This window comes from Macaca mulatta, chromosome 3 (genome assembly GCF_049350105.2).
Source record: "Macaca mulatta isolate MMU2019108-1 chromosome 3, T2T-MMU8v2.0, whole genome shotgun sequence".
Taxonomy (NCBI): Eukaryota; Metazoa; Chordata; class Mammalia; order Primates; family Cercopithecidae; genus Macaca; species Macaca mulatta.
In genome coordinates this window covers 47,989,216-48,010,449 of record NC_133408.1, presented here as the reverse complement: position 1 = coordinate 48,010,449, position 21,234 = coordinate 47,989,216, and the positions used below count along the sequence as shown (strand labels likewise).

At 51.6% G+C, this 21,234-nt stretch overlaps 1 protein-coding gene across 1 annotated transcript in view; it reads right to left on the bottom strand.

The window, feature by feature from the left end:
* Window positions 1-252: 252 nt before the first annotated feature.
* ZAN (zonadhesin) overlaps window positions 253-21,234 on the bottom strand; it is a 61,027-nt gene continuing 40,045 nt past the window's right edge. The window contains 16 exon segments of the mRNA XM_077996429.1: window positions 253-278; window positions 362-414; window positions 535-634; window positions 2,758-2,898; window positions 4,102-4,240; window positions 4,342-4,386; window positions 4,388-4,541; window positions 5,875-5,949; window positions 6,208-6,375; window positions 7,241-7,412; window positions 9,005-9,134; window positions 10,358-10,605; window positions 12,376-12,520; window positions 13,692-13,903; window positions 18,646-18,950; window positions 20,989-21,113. Of these exon segments, the coding sequence (XP_077852555.1) occupies window positions 253-278; window positions 362-414; window positions 535-634; window positions 2,758-2,898; window positions 4,102-4,240; window positions 4,342-4,386; window positions 4,388-4,541; window positions 5,875-5,949; window positions 6,208-6,375; window positions 7,241-7,412; window positions 9,005-9,134; window positions 10,358-10,605; window positions 12,376-12,520; window positions 13,692-13,903; window positions 18,646-18,950; window positions 20,989-21,113 (2,238 nt within the window).

The window sequence follows — 21,234 nt, the reverse complement described above, 5'->3', positions numbered from 1 at the left end:
AACATAGTGAGACCCTCTCCCCTATCTCTACAAAAACAACGATGTTAAAATTTAACCCTCATGGTGACGCATGCCTGCAGTCCCAGCTACCCGGGAGGCTGAGGCAGGAGGCCCAGGAGGTTGAGGCTGCAGTGAGCTCTGATTGTGCCACTGCACTCCAGCCTGGATGATAGAGCAAAACCCTGTCTCAAATAAATAAATACGTATATTTATTTAATCTTCTTGTTTGAAGACAACTCAAAACTGAGCAACTTAACTGGCACAGTCCAGAACAATATCTGAGGAGAAAGCAAGAAAACCATGTATGAGAGGAGACTCAACTCTAGGCCCCGAGGTTCCAGGCTGTGGGGTCGGTTCTCACCTGTGTCCACCAGCCTGGCCAGTCTGTCTCGCTCCTGGCTCTGCATTTTCTCTCTAGAAGGCATGGGGGAATAGACATGGGTCCCCGAGTGGCCCTTTATGGGCCCAGCCGCTCCCCCGTTTGCACTCCCCCATTTGCACACCCCACCCGCCCTTCCTCTTTCCAGGACTCACCTCTTCCTCCTCATTCTATAAATGCACTCTCTGGTCACGGCCAGTACTACGACCACCACAGGCACCAGCAGTCCCAGTAGGACGGCCACCGGGTTAGATGCTTCCAGGTGCGGGGAAGAGACATTAGGTCGAACGTGAGACGGGAAGGGTGGGGACTGATGGGCACTCCCTTTTGGGGACTGCGTGCTACCCCAGGGGACCTCATCTCTCTAAATCTCTAGGTGTGTCTGCTTCTCCCTCCAGGAGGTTCTCACCTCCAGGGACTCCAAGGTCTTAGCGCCCCTACCCCCACAATGTTTTCTGTTTCCCATAAGCCTTTTTAGACGGGGTCTGGCTCTGTTGCCCAGGCTGGAGTGCAGTAGCCAAATCAAAGCTTTCTGCAGCCTTGAACTCCCGGGCTCAAGCGATCCTCCCACCTCAGCCTCCTTTCCAAGTAGCTGGGACTACAGGCACATGCCACCACACCCAGTTAATTTTCGTGATGTTTTGTAGAGATGGGGTCTTGCTATGTTACCAGGCTGGTCTTGAATTCCTGGGCTCAAGCGATCCTCCTGCCTCAGCCTCCCAAAGTCCTGGAATTACAGGCATGAACCACCATGCCTGCCCTCCCTTAAGCCTATTTAGAGGGGGTAGCTGTTCCTCGTAGGTGCCCTAGAGTCCAGGTGTCATCTCAGCCAGCATTTCTCAAAGAGTAGCCCTGGAGTCACTTCCATAGTTTCCTGGGCCCTTGTTGAAAATGCAGATTCTGACTGGGTGCGGTGGCTCATGCCTGTAATCCCAGCACTTTGGGAGGCTGAGGTGGGAGGATCACCTGAGGTCAGGAGTTCGAGACCAGCCTGGCCAAGATGGCGAAACCCTGTCTCTACTAAAAATACAAAATTAGCCAGGCATGGTGGCCGGCGCCTGTAATCCCAGCTACTCAGGAGGCTGAGACAGGAGAATCACTTGAAGCTGGGAGGCGGAGGTTGCAATGAGTGGAGATCATGCCACTGCACTCCAACCTGGGCAACAGAGCAAGACTCTGTCTCAAAAAAAAAAAAAGATTCCTGGGCCCACTCCAGACCTACCGGATCTGATCTTTCGGGGTGTGTTCTGGAATACACATGTTCACAAGTTACCCCCTCTTCAATCTTAGACAAGATAAAGCTGGAGAACCGCTGGCCCAGAGGCTCATGGAAATTGTAGTTTGGGACAGGGAAGGACAGTGGAAGGTGCTGGAGAGGCACCGATGGACACAGGAGGAGGAAGCAGCAGGGGTGAGAGATACAGGTCACAGGAATGGGGAGCTGGGCTTCAGAGAGAAGATTCCACAGTATATAGGTAGGAGGTGGGCACAGGAACTGGTTTTTTGTTTTGTTTTGGTTTTTGGTTTTTGGTTTTTTTTTGAGATGGAGTCTTGCTTTGTCACCCAGGCTGGAGCGCAGTAGTGCGATCTTACCTCATGGCAACCTCTGCCTCCCGGGTTCAAGCGAGTCTCGTGCTTCAGCCTCCGAGTAGCTGGGATTACAACTGTGCGCCACCATACCCAGCTAATTTTTTTTTTTTTTTGAGACGGATTTTTGCTCTGTCACCCAGGCTGAAGTGCAGTAGCTTGATCTTGGCTCACTGCAACCTCCACCTCCCGGGTTCAAGTGATTCTCCTGCCTTAGCCTCCTGAGTAGCTGGGACTACAGGCACACACCACCATGTCTGGCTAACTTTTTGAATTTTTAGTAGAGACAGGGTTTCACCGTGTTAGCCAGAATGGTCTCGATCTCCTGACCTTGTGATCCGCCCACCTCGGCCTCCCAAAGTGCTGGGATTACAGGTATGACCCACCGCGCCCGGCCAGGACTGGTTTTTTGAGGATGCTTGTATGGCTTATTTCTAGGGATTATATTATACAATTATATTGTATTATTATTACAATTGTATATTATTGTATTGTATATATTGTATTGTATATTGTATAATATTATTGTATTATTTACAATTGTAAATTATTACAATTGTATATAATACAATTCCTACTATAATATATGCAATATATAAATATATAATTAACATACAACATAATATATTAATATCAATTATATATACAAATCGATATTGTTTATAATATATATCTATAACATATTATAATGCATATCATTCTATATGTGAATATAATACATATAGAATCATTCTGTGGTTGTCGGCCGGGAAGAGGCTGTGAGGGTACAGGGCCTTGGATGATGCCCTCACCTGGCTTTCTGGGAGGTGGCACATCTCGAGGCTCCGTACAGAGGTCTCCCCCATAACCAACTTCACAGTCGCAGGTGAAGGTGGCTCCCTGCTCCTGACACTGCCCGTCATTCTGACAGGGGTTCCGCAGACACGGGCTTTCTGCAAGGACAGACAGGGTTGTGGGAGGGGGCCCCTGGGAGGACATTCCCTGCTCAGGGGAGGGCTGGCTGGAGGCTGGGACGCCAGGGCAGAAAGTAGCGGCTGCCAGAGACTGGCCAGGGGTCAGCCAGCCTGGCTCCCAACCCTGCCTCACTAGCCCTGGGCTTTGGGGAAACTTCCTTCCTTCGAAACTCTTTTTTTTTTTTTTTTTTGAGACGGAGTCTTGCACTGTCGCCCAGGCTGGAGTGCAGTGGCGCGATCTCGGCTCACTGCAAGCTTCACCTCCCAGGTTCACACCATTCTCCTGCCTCAGCCTCCCAAGTAGCTGGGACTACAGGCGCCCACCACCACACCTGGCTAATTTTTGTATTTTTTTAGTAGAGACGGGGTTTCACCGTGTTAGCCAGGATGGTCTCAATCTCCTGACCTTGTGATCCGCCTGCCTCGGCCTCCCAAAGTGCTGGGATTACAAGCGTGAGCCACCGTGCACCGGCCCTTCGAAACTCTTTCATCTCTTCTTTCCTTTCTTCCTCTCTTCCTCCCTCCCTCCCTCTGTCTCTTCTCCCCTCCTCTCCCCTCCTTTCCCTCCCTTCCTTCCCTCCTCTCCCCTTCCCTCCCCTCCTCCCTTCTCTTCTCTTCTTTTTTGAGACAGGATCTCACTCTGTCACCCAGGCTGGAGTGCAGTGGCACAATTATAGCTCACTGTAGCCTCAATTTCTTAGGCTCAAGTATCTTCCCACCTCAGCTTTCCAAGTAGCTGAGACTACAGGAGTGCACCACCACACCCAGCTCTTTTTTTCTTTAATGTTTAGTAGAGACGATGTCTCCCTGTATTGCCCAGGCTGATCTTGAACTCCTGAGCTCAAAGCAATTCTCCCACTTCACCTCGGAAAATGCTGGGATTACAGGCAGGAAACTGCTTAACCTCTCTGAACTCCATGTTTGTTATGTATAAATTAGAAGTGCTGTGCTAACCACCAGGGCTGAAGGAGATAATGGGAAGGAATGCTAGGGAAGGATTGGGCAGGTCATGGATGCTTAGGGAAGGGGAGATCTTTGTCCTTTGTCTCTCCCTACAAAGGCAGGGACAGACGTCCTGAAATCAATGTGGAAGAGTCCCCAGGACAACAAGGGGACGATCCTTGGTCCATGGATGCCCCAGGGCATGGGGCAGCTTGGAACCGGGCAGGGGTGCAGGTTCACCTGGAAAGCAGCCTCGGGTGTGGTTCCCCAGGGTGCAGACCTCCCCCTCTCTGCAGCTGAATGGCTCGCACAGCAGGATCCGTGAGCTGGCACAGGTGCAGCGCTGAGAGCAGTCCTCAGTCACAAAGCTGCTGCCCAGCTAGAAAGGGGAGGGGTCAGGAGGAGACGTTCCGGTTCCATCCCTGGTCTGGCTCTCCTTGGCACCTCTGTTCCCCGGGCCCTCCCGCTGCCAGCCCGGACCTGGTAGTAGATGCCATTGCTGGTGCAGCCACAGTCAGCCAGCGGGAGGCTCTGGGTGCCGCTGTAGGCATAGCCTGGGATGCTGGCACAGCCTTCCACACAGGGGCCTTCGCAGTCCCCGGGGTCCGCCAGGTTGGCACAGGACGCTGGGCAGGGTGTCATACAGCTCTGATACATAGTACCTGCTGGACACTCCATGGCTGTGGGGACAATCATGGTCAGAAGTTGGCTGGGGCTGGGCAGGCCAAACAGGGGCAAGGTCACCCAATAAAACTCAGAGTAGGCTGGACGCAGCGGCTCACACCTGTAATCCCAACACTTTGGGAGGATGAGGCAGGTGGATCACGTGAGGTCAGGAGTTCAAGACCAGCCTGGCCAACATGGTGAAATCCCCTCTCTCCTAAAAATACAAAAATGAGCCGGGCATGGTGGCGGGCACCTGAAATCCCAGCTACTCGGGAGGCTGAGACAGGAGAATCACTTGAACCCGGGAGGCGGAGGTTGCAGTGAGCCAAGATCGCACCATTGCACTCCAGCCTGGGCGACAAAGAGCAAAATTCCGTTTCAAACAACCACAACAACAACAAAAACACTCAGAGTTGCTTATAGGCAGGAAGCCAGAACGCATCGCAGCTTCATCTAGGGTCTTTTTTTCTTTTTCTTTTTTTTTTTTTTGAGATGGAGTCTCACTCTGTCGCCCAGGCTGGAGTGCCCAGGCTGGTGTTATCACAGCTCACTGCAGCCTCCAACTCCTGGGTTCCCGTGATCCTCCCACCTGTCTCCCTGGTGACTGGAGCTATAGTCATGCACCACCACACCTGGCTAATTTGTTTAAAATTTTTATAGAGATGGGGTCTCACTGTGTTGCCCAAACTGGTCTCAAACTCTTGGCTTCAATTGATCCTCCCGCCTCAGCCTCCCAAAGTGGTGAAGCTACAGGTGTGAGCTACCACGCCCAGCCTGTCTAGTCTTTTCTTTTTCTTTCTTTTTTCTTTTTCTTTCTTTCTTTTCTTTTCTTTTTTTTTTTTTTAATAGGATGTTGCTCTGTTGCCCAGGCTGGGGTGCAGTGGTGCGGTCATGGTTCACTGCAGCCTGGGACTCCTGGGCTCAAGCCATCCTCCAGCCTCGGCCTCCCAAAACACTGGGATTACAGGTGTGAGCCACCACGCCCAGCCCATCCAGGGTCTTTTTGTCTGCAACATTAGAGCGTTTGAAGGAACTGGTTGAGCAGAGGTGGACCTTGACAGGAAGGAGTGGGATGTGGGATGGGGTTGGGAGGCTCCCAGGTAGGGGCAGAGAAGGAGGCAAGCTGCTGGTTGTGCTGAATTGGACCTGGGACTGAGACAGAAATTCGAGGGATGCTGAGACTAAGACAGAAAGTCCGAGATGAGGCAGTGGTGGGAAAAGTGTTCAGCAGAGGTGGATGGCAGAGGGGTCAGGGTCGGCACGGGGAGGGGCAGTGCCTCACCGCAGAGGGTGCGGTCCCGCCAGCCAGCCAGGACAGCGCCCGCCTCCTGGCAGAGGATGGCGTACCCACTGAGGACCTGGCAGCGCAGCTCCTCTTGTTCTCTTGGGTCCTGAGTGGAGCACAGATCCAGCACGCAGTGCCTGGGGCGGAGAGGGGGCAGGAAGGGTACAGTCAGAGTTTGGGGAGGGGAGGAGACCCACCCCTGCAGAAGAGAGCCTGGAACCCCAAATAGAAAGACATCAGTCGGTGTCCAGGGAGGGTCACAAGGAAATGAGGCCACAGGGAGAACGGAGGAGTGAACCACACAGAGCTTGGGTCAGGAAGTGGGCACGAGGCCCCAGGGAAAGACCAGAGCAGGCACCTGGGCCATTCCCGCAAGTCCTGGGCCCATGACTCACTCCTGGAAGGGCTCTGCGGCCACTGTCTGGTGACAGGCAGCAAATGGGCCCTGGGGGTCTGCCAGCACCCTACAGGCCTGGGTGCTGTTGCTCGCCAACTGCTCCGGGCTACATTCGGACACGCGGAGGCCCAGTTCCACCCCTCGTCTTTCCTCCACTGGTATAGCCCTGCGGCAGAGACAGCCACGGGGTCAGGTGAGGCCCCGAGGAAGGTGAAGTGGGGAAAGAAGAAGAACAACTGATTAGCCGGGTGTGGTGGTGCCTGCCTGGAGTCCCAGCTACTTGGGAGATGAGGCAGGAGGATACTTGAGCCCAGGAGGTGGAGGCTGCAGTGAGCCAAGATCACGCCCCTGCACTCCAACCTGGGTAACAGAGCAAGACCCCATCTCTAAAAAATATATTTTAAAAAAAGAAATAAGAAATGGGGCTGGGTGTGGTGGCTCACACCTGTAATCCCAGCACTTTGGGAGGCCAAAGTGGGCGGATCCCTTGAGGTCAGGAGTTCAAGACCAGTATGGTCAACATGGTGAAACCCCATCTCTACTAAAAATATGAACATTAGCCAAGAGTGGTGGTGTATGCCTGTAGTCCCAGCTACTCGGGAGACTAAGGCACGAGAATCGCTTGAAATTGGGAGGCAGAGGTTGCAGTGAGCTGAGATCACGCCACTACACTCCAGCCTGGGTGACAGAGGAAGAAGAAGAAGGAAAAGGAGGAGGAGGAGGAAGAGAAAAAGAAGGAGGAGGAAAAGGAGGAGGAGGAGGAGGAGGAGAAAGAAGGAAGAAGGAAAAAAAGAAGGAAGAAGAAGAACTGGGAAGGCAGGCTGAGCGCAGAGCGGGGGCACAGAGTGGGATTTCCATTGAGCGGGTACCCCCAGAGTCAGGTGAGAGGGAATGACGGAATTGGAGGATCCAGGCCTCTCTGCACCCTCTCCTTGGAGTTTCATCCTCTGCTGAGGACAGGAGGGCTAGCGGCCACCGTGCACAGACACTGTTGTTCACCTCCCCAGCTTCATCCCTTCCAGGCCACGCACCTGGGGAAGCGGAGGAGGACGTCCTCGGTCTTCACCTCCCAGCTGTCGCCAAAGGTGTTGAGGTTCCGGGTCAGGGCGCCACTGGGCAGCATCATGTCATTCTTGCGGTTATTGTCGTAGTTTCCACACAGGCCACGCACGAGCCCCTCGTACATGCTGGGTAGGGAGATCACTGTGGGAGGAAGGGGGCCCCCAGAAGTGAGACTCCTCACTCTTTTTTTTTTTTTTTTTTCTGAGATAGAGTCTTGCTCTGTTGCCCAGGCTGGAAGTGCAGTGGCGTGATCTTGGCTCACTGCAACCTCCGCCTCCCAGTTTCAAGCAATTCTCGTGGCTCAGCCTCCCAAGTAGCTAGGACTACAGGCACACACCATCATGCCTGGCTAATTTTTATATTTTTAGTAGAGACGGTGTTTCACCATGTTGGCCAAACTGGTCTAGAACTCCTGACCTCAAGTGATCTGCCCGCCTCGGCCTCCCAGAGTACTGGGATTACAGGCATGAGCACTGAAACCAGCCCTTACTCTTTTTATTTAATTAACTTTTTTTTTTTTTTTGAGACAGAGTCTTGCTCTGTCGCCCAGGCTGGAGTGTGGTGGCACGATCTCCGCTCACTGCAAGCTCTGCTTCCCAGGTTCACTCCATTCTCCTGCCTCAGCCTCCCGAGTAGCTGGGACTATAGGCACCCGCCAACATGCCTGGCTAATTTTTTGTATTTTTAGTAGAGACGGGGTCTCACTGTGTTAGCCAGGATGGTCTCGATCTCCTGACCTCATGATCCGCTTGCCTCAGCCTCTCAAAGTGCTGGAATTATAGGCGTAAGCCACCACGCCCGGCCTTAATTAACTTTTTTAAAGCAGGGTCTTGCTCTGTTGCCCAGGCTGGAGTACAGTGGCTCAATCATGGCTCACTGCAGCCTCCAACTCCTGGGCTCAAGTGATCCTCTCTCCTCAGCCTTTCCAGTAGCTGGGACTACAGGTGTGCACAACCACATCCAGCTAATTTTTTATTTTTATTTTTTGTAGAGATGGGGTCTTGCTATGTTTGCCCAGGCTGGTCTCGAATGCCTGGCCTCAAGTGATCCTCCTGTCTTAGCGTCTCCAGTTCCAGAATCTGGGATTACAGGCATGTACCAACATACCTGTCTCATTTAAATTTTTTTTTTTTGAGACAGAGTTTTGCTCTTGTCACTAGGCTGGAGTGCAGTGGCACCATCTCAGCTCACTGCAACCTTCGCCTCCCACGTTCAAGTGATTCTCCTGCCTCAGCCTCCCAAGTAGCTGGGATTACAGGCCCCCACCACCACACCCAGCTAATTTTTGTATTTTTAGTAGAGATGGGGTTTCACCATGTTGGCTAGGCTGGTCTTGAACTCCTGACCTTAGGTGATCCGCCTGCCTCAGCCTCCCAAAGTGCTGGGATTACAGGCATGAGCCACCGCGCATGGCCTTTAAACATTTTTTTTTTGTAGAGACGGGGGTCTCGCTATGTTCCCCAGGCTGGTCTTGAGCTTCTGACCTCAAGCGATCCTCCTGCCTTAGCTTCCCAGAGCTCTGGGATTACAGGCTGGTGCCACAGCGCCTGGCCAAGACTCTGCCCCCTGCTTTCCACCTGTTCTCACCCCACCTCCTCCTGGTCCTCCTGTGGAGCTGGGTGCCCCACTACCGGGCTGAGTCCGCTCACCAGGATTTGCCTATCTTAGATAGGATTTTCCCTCCAACTTCTCAGAAACGGCCCTTCTGCTCTTCTTTCCCCTCTCTCCGGTACCTGCATTTTTCCTTCCACCGAAACTGATGACCAGCTCAAAGTCGGTGACCAGGTAGAGCCGTTGGCCCCGCAGGGTGACCCGCAGGTGCTCATTCGGCCTGTAGGGGACGGCCATCTTCTGGTTGTTGACCTAAAGAGGGAAGACAGGAGCAACAGGGAGCGCTGAATCCACCTGACCTGCTGCCGTTTCCTGGCTGGGCTTTGCTTTTCCGGGTCATCTCCATACGTCTCCGTGCAGACAGTGGAATAAGATACCCCAGTGGGCTTTGCTATTCATGTGGCGGACGTTTCTGTGAGGTCCGCCCCCTTCCCAGCCCAAGTCCTTCCTTGCAAAAAATTGGTGCAGTGAGGCTGGGTGTGGTGGCTCACGCCTGTAATCCCGGCACTTCGGGAGGCCAAGGTGGGCAGATCACTTGAGGTCAGGAGTTCCAGGCCAGCCTGGCCAACATGGAGAAACTGCATCTCTACTAAAAATACAAAAATTAACCGGACATGGTGACGCACACCTGTAATCCCAGCATTTTGAGAGGCTGAGGCAGGCGGATCACTTGAGGTCAGGAGTTCCAGACCAGCTTGGCCAACATGGGGAAACCGTGTCTCTACTAAAAATACAAAAACCCATCTTGCTGGGTGTGGTGGTACATGCCTATAGTCCCAGGTACTAGGGAGGTTGAGGCAGGAAAATCACTTGAACCTTGGAGGTGAGGTTGCAGTGAGCTGAGATGGTGCCACTGCACTCCAGCCTGGGCGACAGAGCGAGACTCTGTCTCAAAAAATAAAAATACATTGGTGTAGTGGATGCCATTGGTTCTTCAGCCCAGGATTGACCTTCACACACCTCATGTTCTGTCCTCCTCCTCCTCTCTTCCTCTTGTGTCTTGCCAGCCTCTGCTGCCTCCCCACACGACAAGAGCTTGTTGCTGAATTTGTTTTTGGTTTTGAGACACTTTCTCTCTGTCACCCAGGCTAAAGTGCAGTGGCAAGATCTTGGCTCACTGCAGCCTCAAACTCCTGGGCTCAAGAGATCCTCCAGCCTCAGCCTGTCCAATAGCTGGAACTACAGGTGTGCGCCCCCATACCCAGCTCATTTCAAATTTTTTGCAGAGATGTGGGGTCTTGCTATGTTGCTCAGGCTGGTCTTGAACTCCTGGGCTCAAGTGATCCTCCTGTCTTAGCCTCCTGAGTAGCTGAGATTACAGGCGTGAACTACTGCATCCTGCTGACCCTGATTTTACAACCAGCCCAACCGTCACAAACGTCCCAGGGAACAGGGATCTCTGACTTTTCTACTCCAGGTGGCTTACCTGGTCCACCTGCCTCCCCACACCCACCAGGCCCTGGCCCAGCTCTTACCACAAGCTCCAGACCAGCTTGGAGCTGCACTTTATAGCCATAGACAGTGGTAATCACTTCTTGCAAGAAGGTGGAGCTCCTGGGCGGATCCATCTTGTTGCGTCCCTCCACAAGGAGGGGCTCCACCCCCTCAGGCAGTACATCCACAGTCTTGATCAGAACGTAGGTCATGCGGCCCCGGAAGCGGTAGCTGAAGCCATCAAATGTGAGGTAATGGGGGTCCCCGTAGACTGAGCATTGTTCAGACTCTGCGAAGAAGTCAAACAGTGAGAAGGGGCCGGGCGCAGTGACTCATGCCTGTAATCCCAGAACTTTGGGAGGCCAAGGTGGGTGCATGACCTGAGGTAAGGAGTTTGAGACCTGCCTGGCCAACATGGCAAAACCCTGTCTCTACTGAAAATACGAAAATTAGCCGGGTATGGTGGGTGCGTGCCTGTAATCCCAGCTACTTGGTAGTTCTCTACCGGGCAAGAGAATTGCTTGAACCTGGGAGGCGGAGGTTGCAGTGAGCGCCGAGATCACGCCACTGCCCTCCAGTCTGGGTGACAGAGTGAGACACCATCTCAAAAAAAGAACAAAAAACAAAACAAAAGACTGAGAAGGGACCCTGCCCAGGTGTAACGGTCCCCAAAGTCCCTCCCCTACGGTGACATCCCCTGTGACCACCCTCTTAGGCTGAGGCTCCCTCGAACTTTTCTTTTCTCTTTTTTTCTTCTTTTTCTTTTTTTTTTTGAGACAGGATCTTATTCTGTCACCCAGACTGGAGTGCAAGTGGTACAATCATAGCTCACTGCAGCCTCCAACTCCTGGTCTCAAGTGATCCTCTTGCCTTAGCCTCCAGAGTAGCTGGGACTTCAGGTGCGTACCACTACCCTTAGCTAATTTTTTTCTTTTTTTAGAAATGGGGGCCACACTACATTGCCCAGGCTGGTCTCGAACTCCTGGCCTCAAGAAATCCTCCCACCTTAGCCTCCCAAAGTCTAAAGTGCTGAGATTACAGGCATAAGCCACCAGGCCTGATACCTGGACTTTTTTTTTTTTCCCCAATACCTGCTGACATTCAATTAAAGGCCTTTTTATTATTATTATTATTTTATTTTTTTGAGACAAGGTCTCATTCTGTGTCCCAGGCTGGAGTGCAGTGGTGCAGTCATAGCTCACTGCAGCCTCAAACTCCTAAGCTTAAGCAATTCTGCCTCGGCCTCCTGAGTAGCTGGGACTGCAGGCACAAGCCACTACACCTAATTTTTTAAAATTTTAAATTTTTTTGTAAGGACAGGGTCTTCCTATGTTGGCCAGGCTGGTGTTAAACTCCTGGGCTGAAGTGACTCTTCCACCTCAGCCTCCCAAGTACTGGGATTACAGGTGTGAACCACCATGCCCAGCCTCCCTGGATCCTTGATCTTCAACTTCCTCTCTCTCCTGGCCTGATTAAAAACCTTAGAGGGGCCGGGCACAGTGGCTCATGCCTGTAATCTCAACACTTTAGGAGGCTGAGGCAGGAGGAACACTTGAGCCCATGAGTTCAAGCCCATCTTGGGCAACATAGCAAGACCCCATCTCTAGGAAAAAAAAATAGCAAAATTGGCTGAGTGTGGTGGTCCATGCCTGTAGTCCCAGCTACTTGGGAGGCTGAGGTGTGAGGATCATTTGATTCCAGGCATTTGAGGTTGCAGCGAGCTATATCATGGTGCCAGTGCACTCCAGCCTGGGCAACAGAGCAAGACTCTGTCTCAAAAAACAAACAAGCAAGCAAACAAAAACCTTGGAGGATCGCCTTGGCCAGTCCCCTCTTTCTGCCCTACAGGTGGAGGGTTCCAGAGAGGATCAGGACCTGGCACATGGCCACAGAGTTGGCAAGAGCCAGACTGGAGGCCAGGCCTCCTGATCCAGTCGCCTGCTCCAACCCCTGACTGTGCTGGGGTTCAGGCTAAGCCCCTTCCCACCCTGCCTCTTCCTCTACCTCAGCCCTGGCCCCAACTGCTCCCCTCTCCAACCTCCCCGGTCGCTCCCCTTACTGTCCGAGACACAATTGCTGTTGCTGTTGTCGGAACTGAGCTGGCAATGGGACCGAGAGGGGCATCGGAAGTCCCCGCACTGAATGGCTCCTCCTGTGCAGACACACTTCTCCGTGCAACCACGGGAGACCCAGCTCTTGCCCAGCTGTAGAAGTTACAGGAAGAGAAAGAGAGTGAGGAGGGGGCTGGGCGCAGGGGCTCACGCCTGTAATCTCAGCACTTTGGGAGGCCGAGACGGCGGATCACCTGAGGTCAGGAATTTGTGACGAGCCTGGCCAACCTGGTGAAACCCCTTCTCTACTAAAAACACAAAAACTAGCCGGGCGTGGTGGCCCGCGCATGTAATCCCAGCTACTCGAGAGGCTGAGGCAGGAGAATTGCTTGAACCCAGGAGGCAGAGGTTACAGTGAGCCAAGATCACGCCACTGCACTCCAGCCTGGCAACAGCGTGAGACTCTGTCTCAAAAAAAAAAAAAGAGTGAAGAGGGAAGGGCCAGTTTTCCTTCCTCTTGCCCCAGCAGCCTAGCCCACCATCTAAATGGTTTAATTAATGCTGGCGAGAGGCAGCCACAGTGTCATGTGAACATCCAAAAGACAACTGTGCGGGCCAAGTGTGGTGGCTCACGCCTGTAATCTTAGCACTTTGGGAGGCCAAGGCGGGCAGATCACTTGAAGTCAGGAATTCAAGACCAGCCTGGCCAACATGACGAAACACCATCTCTACTAAAAATACAAAAAGTAGCAGGGCATGGTGGCGCTTGCCTGTAATCCCAGCTACACAGGAGACTGAGGCAGGAGAATCACTTGAACCCAGGAGGCAGAGGTTGCAGCTAGCAGAGATCATGCCACTGCACTCCAGCCTGCTGGATAATAGAGGGAGACTCCACCTCAAAAAAAAAAAAAAAGAAAGAAAAGAAAAGAAAAAGGCACTGTGTTTGTGCTTGGTGTCTTACATAATGTTGTGCAGGAGGTATTACTGAACCCATTTTACAGATGAGGAAACGGAGATAACAGAGGTCATCTGATGCATCAATGGCACTATCAGGATTCAATCCAACATCAGCTTGAAATGAGCCCATGGTCTTTCCACTATACCATGCCACATGCTCCTTGTTTGGATTCCTCAAATCCAAAACCCAAATCATGTGCCATCAGCCCAGACCTGGCTAGAGATCAATGTGCCACTTACACCAGCCTTCACACCCCTGGGCCAGCTGTAAAGTCATGGGTATCCCAGGCAGAGAGAGACGGAGAAAAGGAGAAAGCACCACCCTCAAGCTGTGTTGCCTCCAGTCCCATTTCCCATGCCCACTCACAGGGATGGAGCCACCATGGGCATCCTTGCAGCCGCACTGACTTCTGGGGACACACTTGTCCTCACTCAGCACATAGCCGGGCTGACAAATGCAGCCCTCAGCACAGGCAGAGGGGACTTTGGCGCCCTCACACCGGCCATCCAGGTCCCAGCAGGAGGGTGAGCAGGAGGGAAGGCAGTTGGTGTAGCTGCTGTAGGCAGGGCATTCCAGAGCTGTGGGTGAAGGAGACAGTGGGTCAGTGGAGAGGGTCACAGGGGAGCCAGGGTGGGCAGGGATTGTAGAAACCAGGCTACGGGTGGATGACCAACAAGGCTTAGGGAGCTTTTTTTTTGTTCTTTTGTTATTCATTCAGAAAACATTTACTAAGTATGGGTTGTGTGCCAGGCTTTGGGGGAAAGAAAGGAACAAGCAGCTGGGCACCGTGGCTCACGCCTGTAATCCCAGCACTTTGGGAGGCCGAGGTGGGTGGATCATGAGGTCAGGAGATCGAGACCACCCTTGCCAACATGGTGAAACCCCGTCTCTACTAAAAATACAACAATTAACTGGGCATGTGGCAGGTGCCTGTAGTCCCAGCTACTCAGGAGGCTGAGGCAGGAGAATCGCTTGAACCCAGGAGACAGAGGTTGCAGTGAGCCAAGATCACACTACTGCACTCCAGCCTGGGCAACAGAGCAAGATTGTCTCAAAAAAAAAAAAAAAAAAAAAGGAACAAGAATGACTCTCCCAAGTCAGCATGAAGGACCGTGGTCAAACAGTAACTGCAACATGACCTTGATGTGCATGATCAGTAGGTGTGTTGACAGGCAAGAGTATACGAGGCATGATGGAGGCACAGAGAAGGGAGGTGTTAATTCTGTTGGGAGAGTTAAAGAAAGGCCCTTAAGCAAAAGTAGTGTGAACAAATGGAAATGCATACCATGTTCATGGATAGGAAGGTTCAGCAACATGGTGATGTTAGTTCTGCCTCAGTGAATGTACACATTTAATGTGATCTCAATAAAATATACCAAAAATAATTTTTGTGGTGGGGGGTGGGGTGTGGGGACAGAGTCTCTCTCTGACACCCAGGAGTGATCTAGGCTCATTGCAGCCTCTGCCTCCCCAGTTCCAGAGATTCTCCTACTTCAGCCTCCCGGGTAGCTGGGATTACAGGTATGCACTACCACGCCAGGCTGATTTTTGTATTTTTAGTAGAGATGGGGTTTCACCATGTTGGCCAGATTGGTCTCAAACTCCTGACCTCAGGTGATCCTCCCACGTTGGCCTCCCAAAGTGCTAGGATTACAGGCGTGAGCCACCACACCCAGCCACCAAAAGTATTTTATATGTGTGTGTGCTTTTTTTTTTTGAGACGGAGTCTCACTGAGTTGCCCAGGCTGGAGTGCAGTGGCATGATCTCGGCTCACTGCAAGCTCCGCCTCCTGTGTTCATGCCATTCTCCTGCCTCGGCCTCCCGAGTAACTGGGACTACAGGCGCCTACCACTACACCCAGCTAATTTTTTTGCATTTTCAGTAGAGACAGGGTTTCACCATGTTAGCCAGGATGGTTTTGATCTCCTGACCTCGTGATCCGCCCATCTCGGCCTCCCAAAGTGCTGGGATTACAGGCGTGAGCCACCACACCCGGCCCAAACGTGTGTGCTTTTAATAGGACAAGATGATTTCAAAGTTGAGCTGAAGACATAAGCAAACCAGAAAAGCCAGGAAATCCCTAAAAAAAAAAAAAAAAGAGCCATCAGTAGTAAATGTCCCTCCATAAGTCAACGTTTATTTTATTTTATTTTATTTTTATTTATTTATTTTTTGAGACAGAGTTTTGATCTTTTCACCCTGGCTGGAGTGCAATGGCACAATCTCGGCTCACTGCAACTTCCACCTCCTGGGTTCAAGCAATTCTCCTGCCTCAGCCTCCTGAGTTGCTGGAATTACAGGCACATACCACCACACTCAGCTAATTTTTGTATTTTTAGTAGGGACAGGGTTTCACCATGTTGGCCAGACTGGTCTCGAACTCCTGACCTCAGGTGATCCGCCCACCTCGGCCTCCCAAAGTGCTGGGATTACAGGCGTAAGCCACTGTGCCCAGTCCAAAGCTCATTTTAAATTTTCAGTGATTACAACTTTGTGTTACTGTTACATGCAAATACAGATGAACCAATAGAACAGAGGAGAAAGCTCAGATAAGGATCCAAATATATATGGGAATTTAGTAGAAGATAAAGTGTGGAATCTCAGTCCCTGGGCAAAGACAGACTCGTCATTTAATAATGTTGGAACAGCTGGCTAGCCTTCTGGAGAAAAACAGAAACGAAGTTGATTCACACCTCATTTTACACATCAGGATAAATCCTCATGGGTCAAAAACTTAATATACACCAAAAAAAAAAAAAAACAACCTCACTTAAATATAAAAAAATGAAACCATAAAAGTTCTAGAGCAGGTCGGACACAGTGGCTCACGCCTGTAACCCCAACACTTGGGGAGGACGAGGCGGGCAGATCACTTGAGGCCAGGAGTTTGAGACCAGCCTGGCCAACATGGTGAAACCCCATCTCTACTAAAAATACAAAAAAATTAGCTAGGCGTAGTGGGAGGCGCCTGTAGTCCCAGCTACTCGGGAGGCTGAGGCAGGAGAATGGCGTGAACCCCGGAGGCGGAGCTTGCAGTGAGTGGAGATTGCGCCACGCGTGAATCCGGGAGGCGGAGGTTGCAGTGATCCGGGATCGCACCACTACAGTGGCGCAATCTCCACTCACTGCAAGCTCCGCCTCCCGGGTTCACGCCATTCTCCTGCCTCAGCCTCCCGAGTAGCTGGGACTACAGGCGCCCACCACCACGACCGGCTAGATTTTTGTATATTTTTTTAGTAGAGACGGGGTTTCACCGTGTTAGCCAGGATGGTCTCGATCTCCTGACCTCGTGATCCGCCTGTCTCAGCCTCCCAAAGTGCTGGGATTACAGGCTTGAGCCACCACACCCAGTCTCAAACAAACAAAATTTCTAGAGCAAAGAATCAGCGAACTGTTTTGTAGCTTCTGTGCGGCTCGCATTTATAGCTATTGCTCAAGACGCAGAAGACATAAAACAAGATTAATATATTTGACCCCATAAAAAATTTTTTCCTGCATGGAAAAGAAAAAAGCCAAAAGATGAAAACAAAAAGGACTGGAAAACTGTGTAACTCAGAGCACTAATAAAGGTCTACTTTCCATAATAGATAAAGGACTTCCATGAAATAGTTCAATAAAGACCAACGACCTAGTGGAAAAATGGTGACTGGCTATGAGCAGATAGTTTACAGAAAGGGAAATTCAAAGGGTTCCTAAGTATATGAAAAAATGTCCAATCTCACTCATAATAAAAACTCAAATTAAGACTTGTTATTTTTCATGTCCAGGCGCAGTGGCTCACGCCTGTAATCCTAGCACTTTGGGAGGCTTGAGCCAGGTGGATCACCTGAGTGAGGAGTTCAAGACCAGCCTGGCCAATATGGTGAAACCCCGTCTCTAATAAAAATACAAAAATTAGCTGGGCCTGGTGGAACATGCGAGTAATCTCAGCTACTTGGAGGCTGAGGCAGGAGAATCACTGGAACCTGGGAGGCAGAGGTTGCAGTGAGCCGAGATCATGTCACTGCACTCCAGCCTGAGCTACAGTGAAACTCAAAAAAAAAAAAGAAAAGAAAAGAAAAAAAAAAGTATGGCAATATCAAATAAAAACTCAGGCTTATAGCTTATTCAAAAAAAAAAAAATCAGAGGGTCTGGTCACACTGGACCCACGGTGATGCCCACCAGCTGTGGGGCAGCTGAGCAGAGGCCCCATTCTGTACAGGACCTGTGCGCTGCGTTCACCCTGACCCTCCGGCCAGCTCAGGCTGCTGTGCTCATGTTGCCTCCACCGGCCCTGAGAAGCTCTGCAGCGCCCTCTGCACCTCTGCTTTGCTCCTAGAATGAGAGAGTGCGTTAAAGAAAAATATCAAGCCTGTAATCCCAGCACTTTGGGAGGCCGAGACAGGCGGATCACGAGGTCAGGAGATCGAGACCATCCTGGCTAACACCGTGAAACCCCGTCTCTACTAAAAATACAAAAAACTAGCTGGGCGAGGTGGCGGGCGCCTGTAGTCCCAGCTACTCCGGAGGCTGAGGCAGGAGAATGGCGTAAACCCGGGAGGCGGAGCTTGCAGTGAGCTGAGATCCGGCCACTGCACTCCAGCCCGGGCTACAGAGCAAGACTCCGTCTCAAAAAAAAAAAAAAAAGAAAAAGAAAAATAAACCTTCTTGGCCAGGCGCGGTGGCTGACGCCTGTAATCCCAGCACTTTGGGAGGCCAAGGTGGGTGAATTGCGAGGTCAAGAGATCGAGACCATCCTGGCCAACATGGTGAAACCCCATCTCTATTAAAAATACAAAAATTAGCTGGTGTGGTGGTGCACTCCAGCCTGGGTGACAGAGTGAGACCCTATCTCAAAAAAAAATTTTTTTTGACAGAGTTTTGCCCCTTTTTGCCCAGGCTGGAATGCAATGTCACCATCTCGGCTCACTGCAACCTCTGCCTCCCAGGTTCAAGCCATTCTCCTGCTTCAGCCTCCTGAGTAGCTGGGATTACAGGCATGTGCCACCACACCCAGCTAATTTTGTGTTTTCAGTGGGATGGGGTTTCACCATGTTGGTCAGGCTGGTCTCGAACTCCTGACCTCAGGCGATCCACCCACCTTGGCCTCCCCAAGTGCTGGGACTAAAGGCATGAGCCATCATACCCAGCCAAAAAAAAAAAAAAAAAAAAATATATATATATATATATATATATATGTATATATAAATAATTTAAAAATAGTCCTTGTCAAAGAGACAATGAGAGCTGAATTAGGAACAAACAGGAAGGAGAGTGAGGGAGCTCTCAGGGAAGCAGAGAGGGAAAGGGGGTTTGGGGTGACAGCAGGGCACACTCACGGCAGAAGCTGCTGTTTCTCCAGAGTGGGGGCTTGAGGCCCTCGCTCTGGCAGGTGGCCCCGAAGGCTTGCAGAGCCTGGCAGAGGGCCTGGTGGAGACCTCCAAACTCACAGAGGGTGTTCGTACAGCCTACCAGGAAGGGCGTGAGGTCTATGCGGGAGGCACACTGGGCCCATACGGGAGCCCGGAGCGCTGCCTCGCACTTTTCCCGCGCCCTGCGGAGGTCGGCCGCCCTGCAGTTTCCACTCGGGTTCTCCTGCTGTTCCGCTGGAATCTGCTGCTCATCTACCGGGAGACTCTGACAACTGGGAAGGGAAAAGAATCAGCCTAGGGACAGTTGTCCCTCTACCATGACACAATTTTTTTTTTTTTCTTTAGAGGGAGTCTTGCTCTGTCTCCCAGGCTGGAGTTCAATGCAACAGTCTCGACTCACTGCAACCTCTGCCTCCCCTCCTGGGTTCAAGAGATTCTCCTGCCTCAGCCTCCCGAGTAGCTGGGACTACAGGCACTTGCCACCACGCCCAACCAATGCTTGTTTTTTTTTTTGTTTATCTTTTTTTTTTTTTTTTTGGAGACAGTCTCACTCTGTCGCCCAGGCTTGAGTGCAGTAGTGCAATAGTGCAATCTTGGCTCACTGAAACCTCCGCCTCCCGAGTTCAAGCAATTCTCCTGCCTCAGCCTCCTGAGTAGCTGGGATTACAGGTGCGCGCCACCACACCCAGCTAATTTTTGGTTTTGGTTTATTTGGAGACAAGGTCTCACTTTGTCGCCCAGGCTGGAGTTCAGTGGCGTGATCTTGGCTCACTGCAACCTCTACGTATCAGGTTAAAGCGATTCTCCTGCCTTAGCCTTCCGAGGAGCTGGGATTACAGGCATGTGCCACCATGCCTGGCTAATTTTAGTTTTTAATATTTTATAAAGACGGGGTCTTGCTATGTTGCCTAGGCCGGTCTCAAACTCCTAGCCTCAAGTGATCCTCCAGTCTTGGTCTCCCAAAGTGCTGGAATTACAGGCATGAGCCACTGCTCCTGCTCCTCCTCCAAGGTTTCTTTTTTTTTTTTTTTTTTTGAGACGGAGTCTCGCTCTGTCGCCAAGGCTGGAGTGCAGTGGCCGGATCTCAGCTCACCGCCTCCCCAGTTCCCGCCATTCTCCTGCCTCAGCCTCCCGAGTAGCTGGGACTACAGGCGCCCGCCACCTCGCCCGGCTAGTTTTTTGTCTTTTTTGGTAGAGACGGGGTTTCACCGTGTTAGCCAGGCTGGTCTTCATCTCCTGACCTCGTGATCCGCCCGTCTCGGCCTCCCAAAGTGCTGGGATTACAGGCTTGAGCCACCGCGCCCGGCCTCCTCCTCCAAGGTTTCTAAGTGAGGAAAAGAAGATTTTCACATTTCCCCAAGTGGGTTCTAGCAGCCTTGAGATGGATCAATTACACACATCACCCCAGAATGCCCAGAAGTCATCACTCTCAAATCACACACACAAAGCAACATTCTGGTCTGTAATCCCAGCACTTTGGGAAGCCGAGGCGGGAGGATCATTAGAGCCCAGGAGTTTGAGACCAACCTGGGCAATCGTGGCGAGACCCTGTCTCTACAAAAAATTTAAAAATTGAAGACGGTAAAAGGAACATTCTGGTCTTCCTGCCCCAGGTGTGCCCTACAGTCTGGCTCCCTAGCTCATGTTACTATGAAAAGCTGGAGGGGTGGCCAGGCACAATGGCTCACGTCTGTAATCCTAGCACTTTGAGGCAGGTGGATCACTTGAGGTCAGGAGTTCAAGGCCAGTCTGGCCAACATGGTGAAACTCTGTCTCTACCTAAAATGCACAAATTAGCCAGGCGTGGGGCGTGGTGTCATGCACCTGTAATCCCAGCTACTCGGGAGGTGGAGGCACAAGAATTGCCTGAACCTGGGAAGCAGAGGTTGCAGTGAGCCAAGATTGCGCCACTGACACTCCAGCCTGGGCAACAGAGCAAAACTCCATCTCAAAGAAAAAAAAAAAGAAAAAAAGAAAAGCTAGAGGGGCCATGTGCGGTGGCTCATGATTACCTAGAACTTTGGGAGGCCAAGGCAGGCGCATGGCCTGAGGTCAGGAGCTCGAGACCAGCCTGACCAACATGGTGAAACCCCATCTCTACTAAAAACTACAAAAATTAGCTGGGCATGGTGGTGGGTGGCTGTAATCCCAGTTACTCGGGAGGCTGAGGCAGGAGAATCTCTTGAACCCGGGAGGTGGAGGTTGCAGTGAGCCGAGATCGTGCCATGGCACTCCAGCCTGGGTGACAGAGCAAGATTCCGTCTCGGAAAAAAAAGAAAGAAAAGCTAGAGGGTCTTAGGGGACCACTACCTTGGGTCAATGTCCTTATCTTTCCAACTGTTCACAAATTCACTATCACTATGCGCTAGTTCGTCGCTGGGCATCATTAGTTCATCCTCTTCCTCATCATTGAAGTTCCCGCACACGCCGCAGACCTGGGTGGGGAGAGTGGTTTTTCGGTGCTGGGGAAGCACGACAGCGGCTTTTCTCCCTCCCTCCCTCCCTCCCTCCTTCCTTCCTTCCTCCCATGAGAGCGGTTTTGCTCCCTCCCTTCCT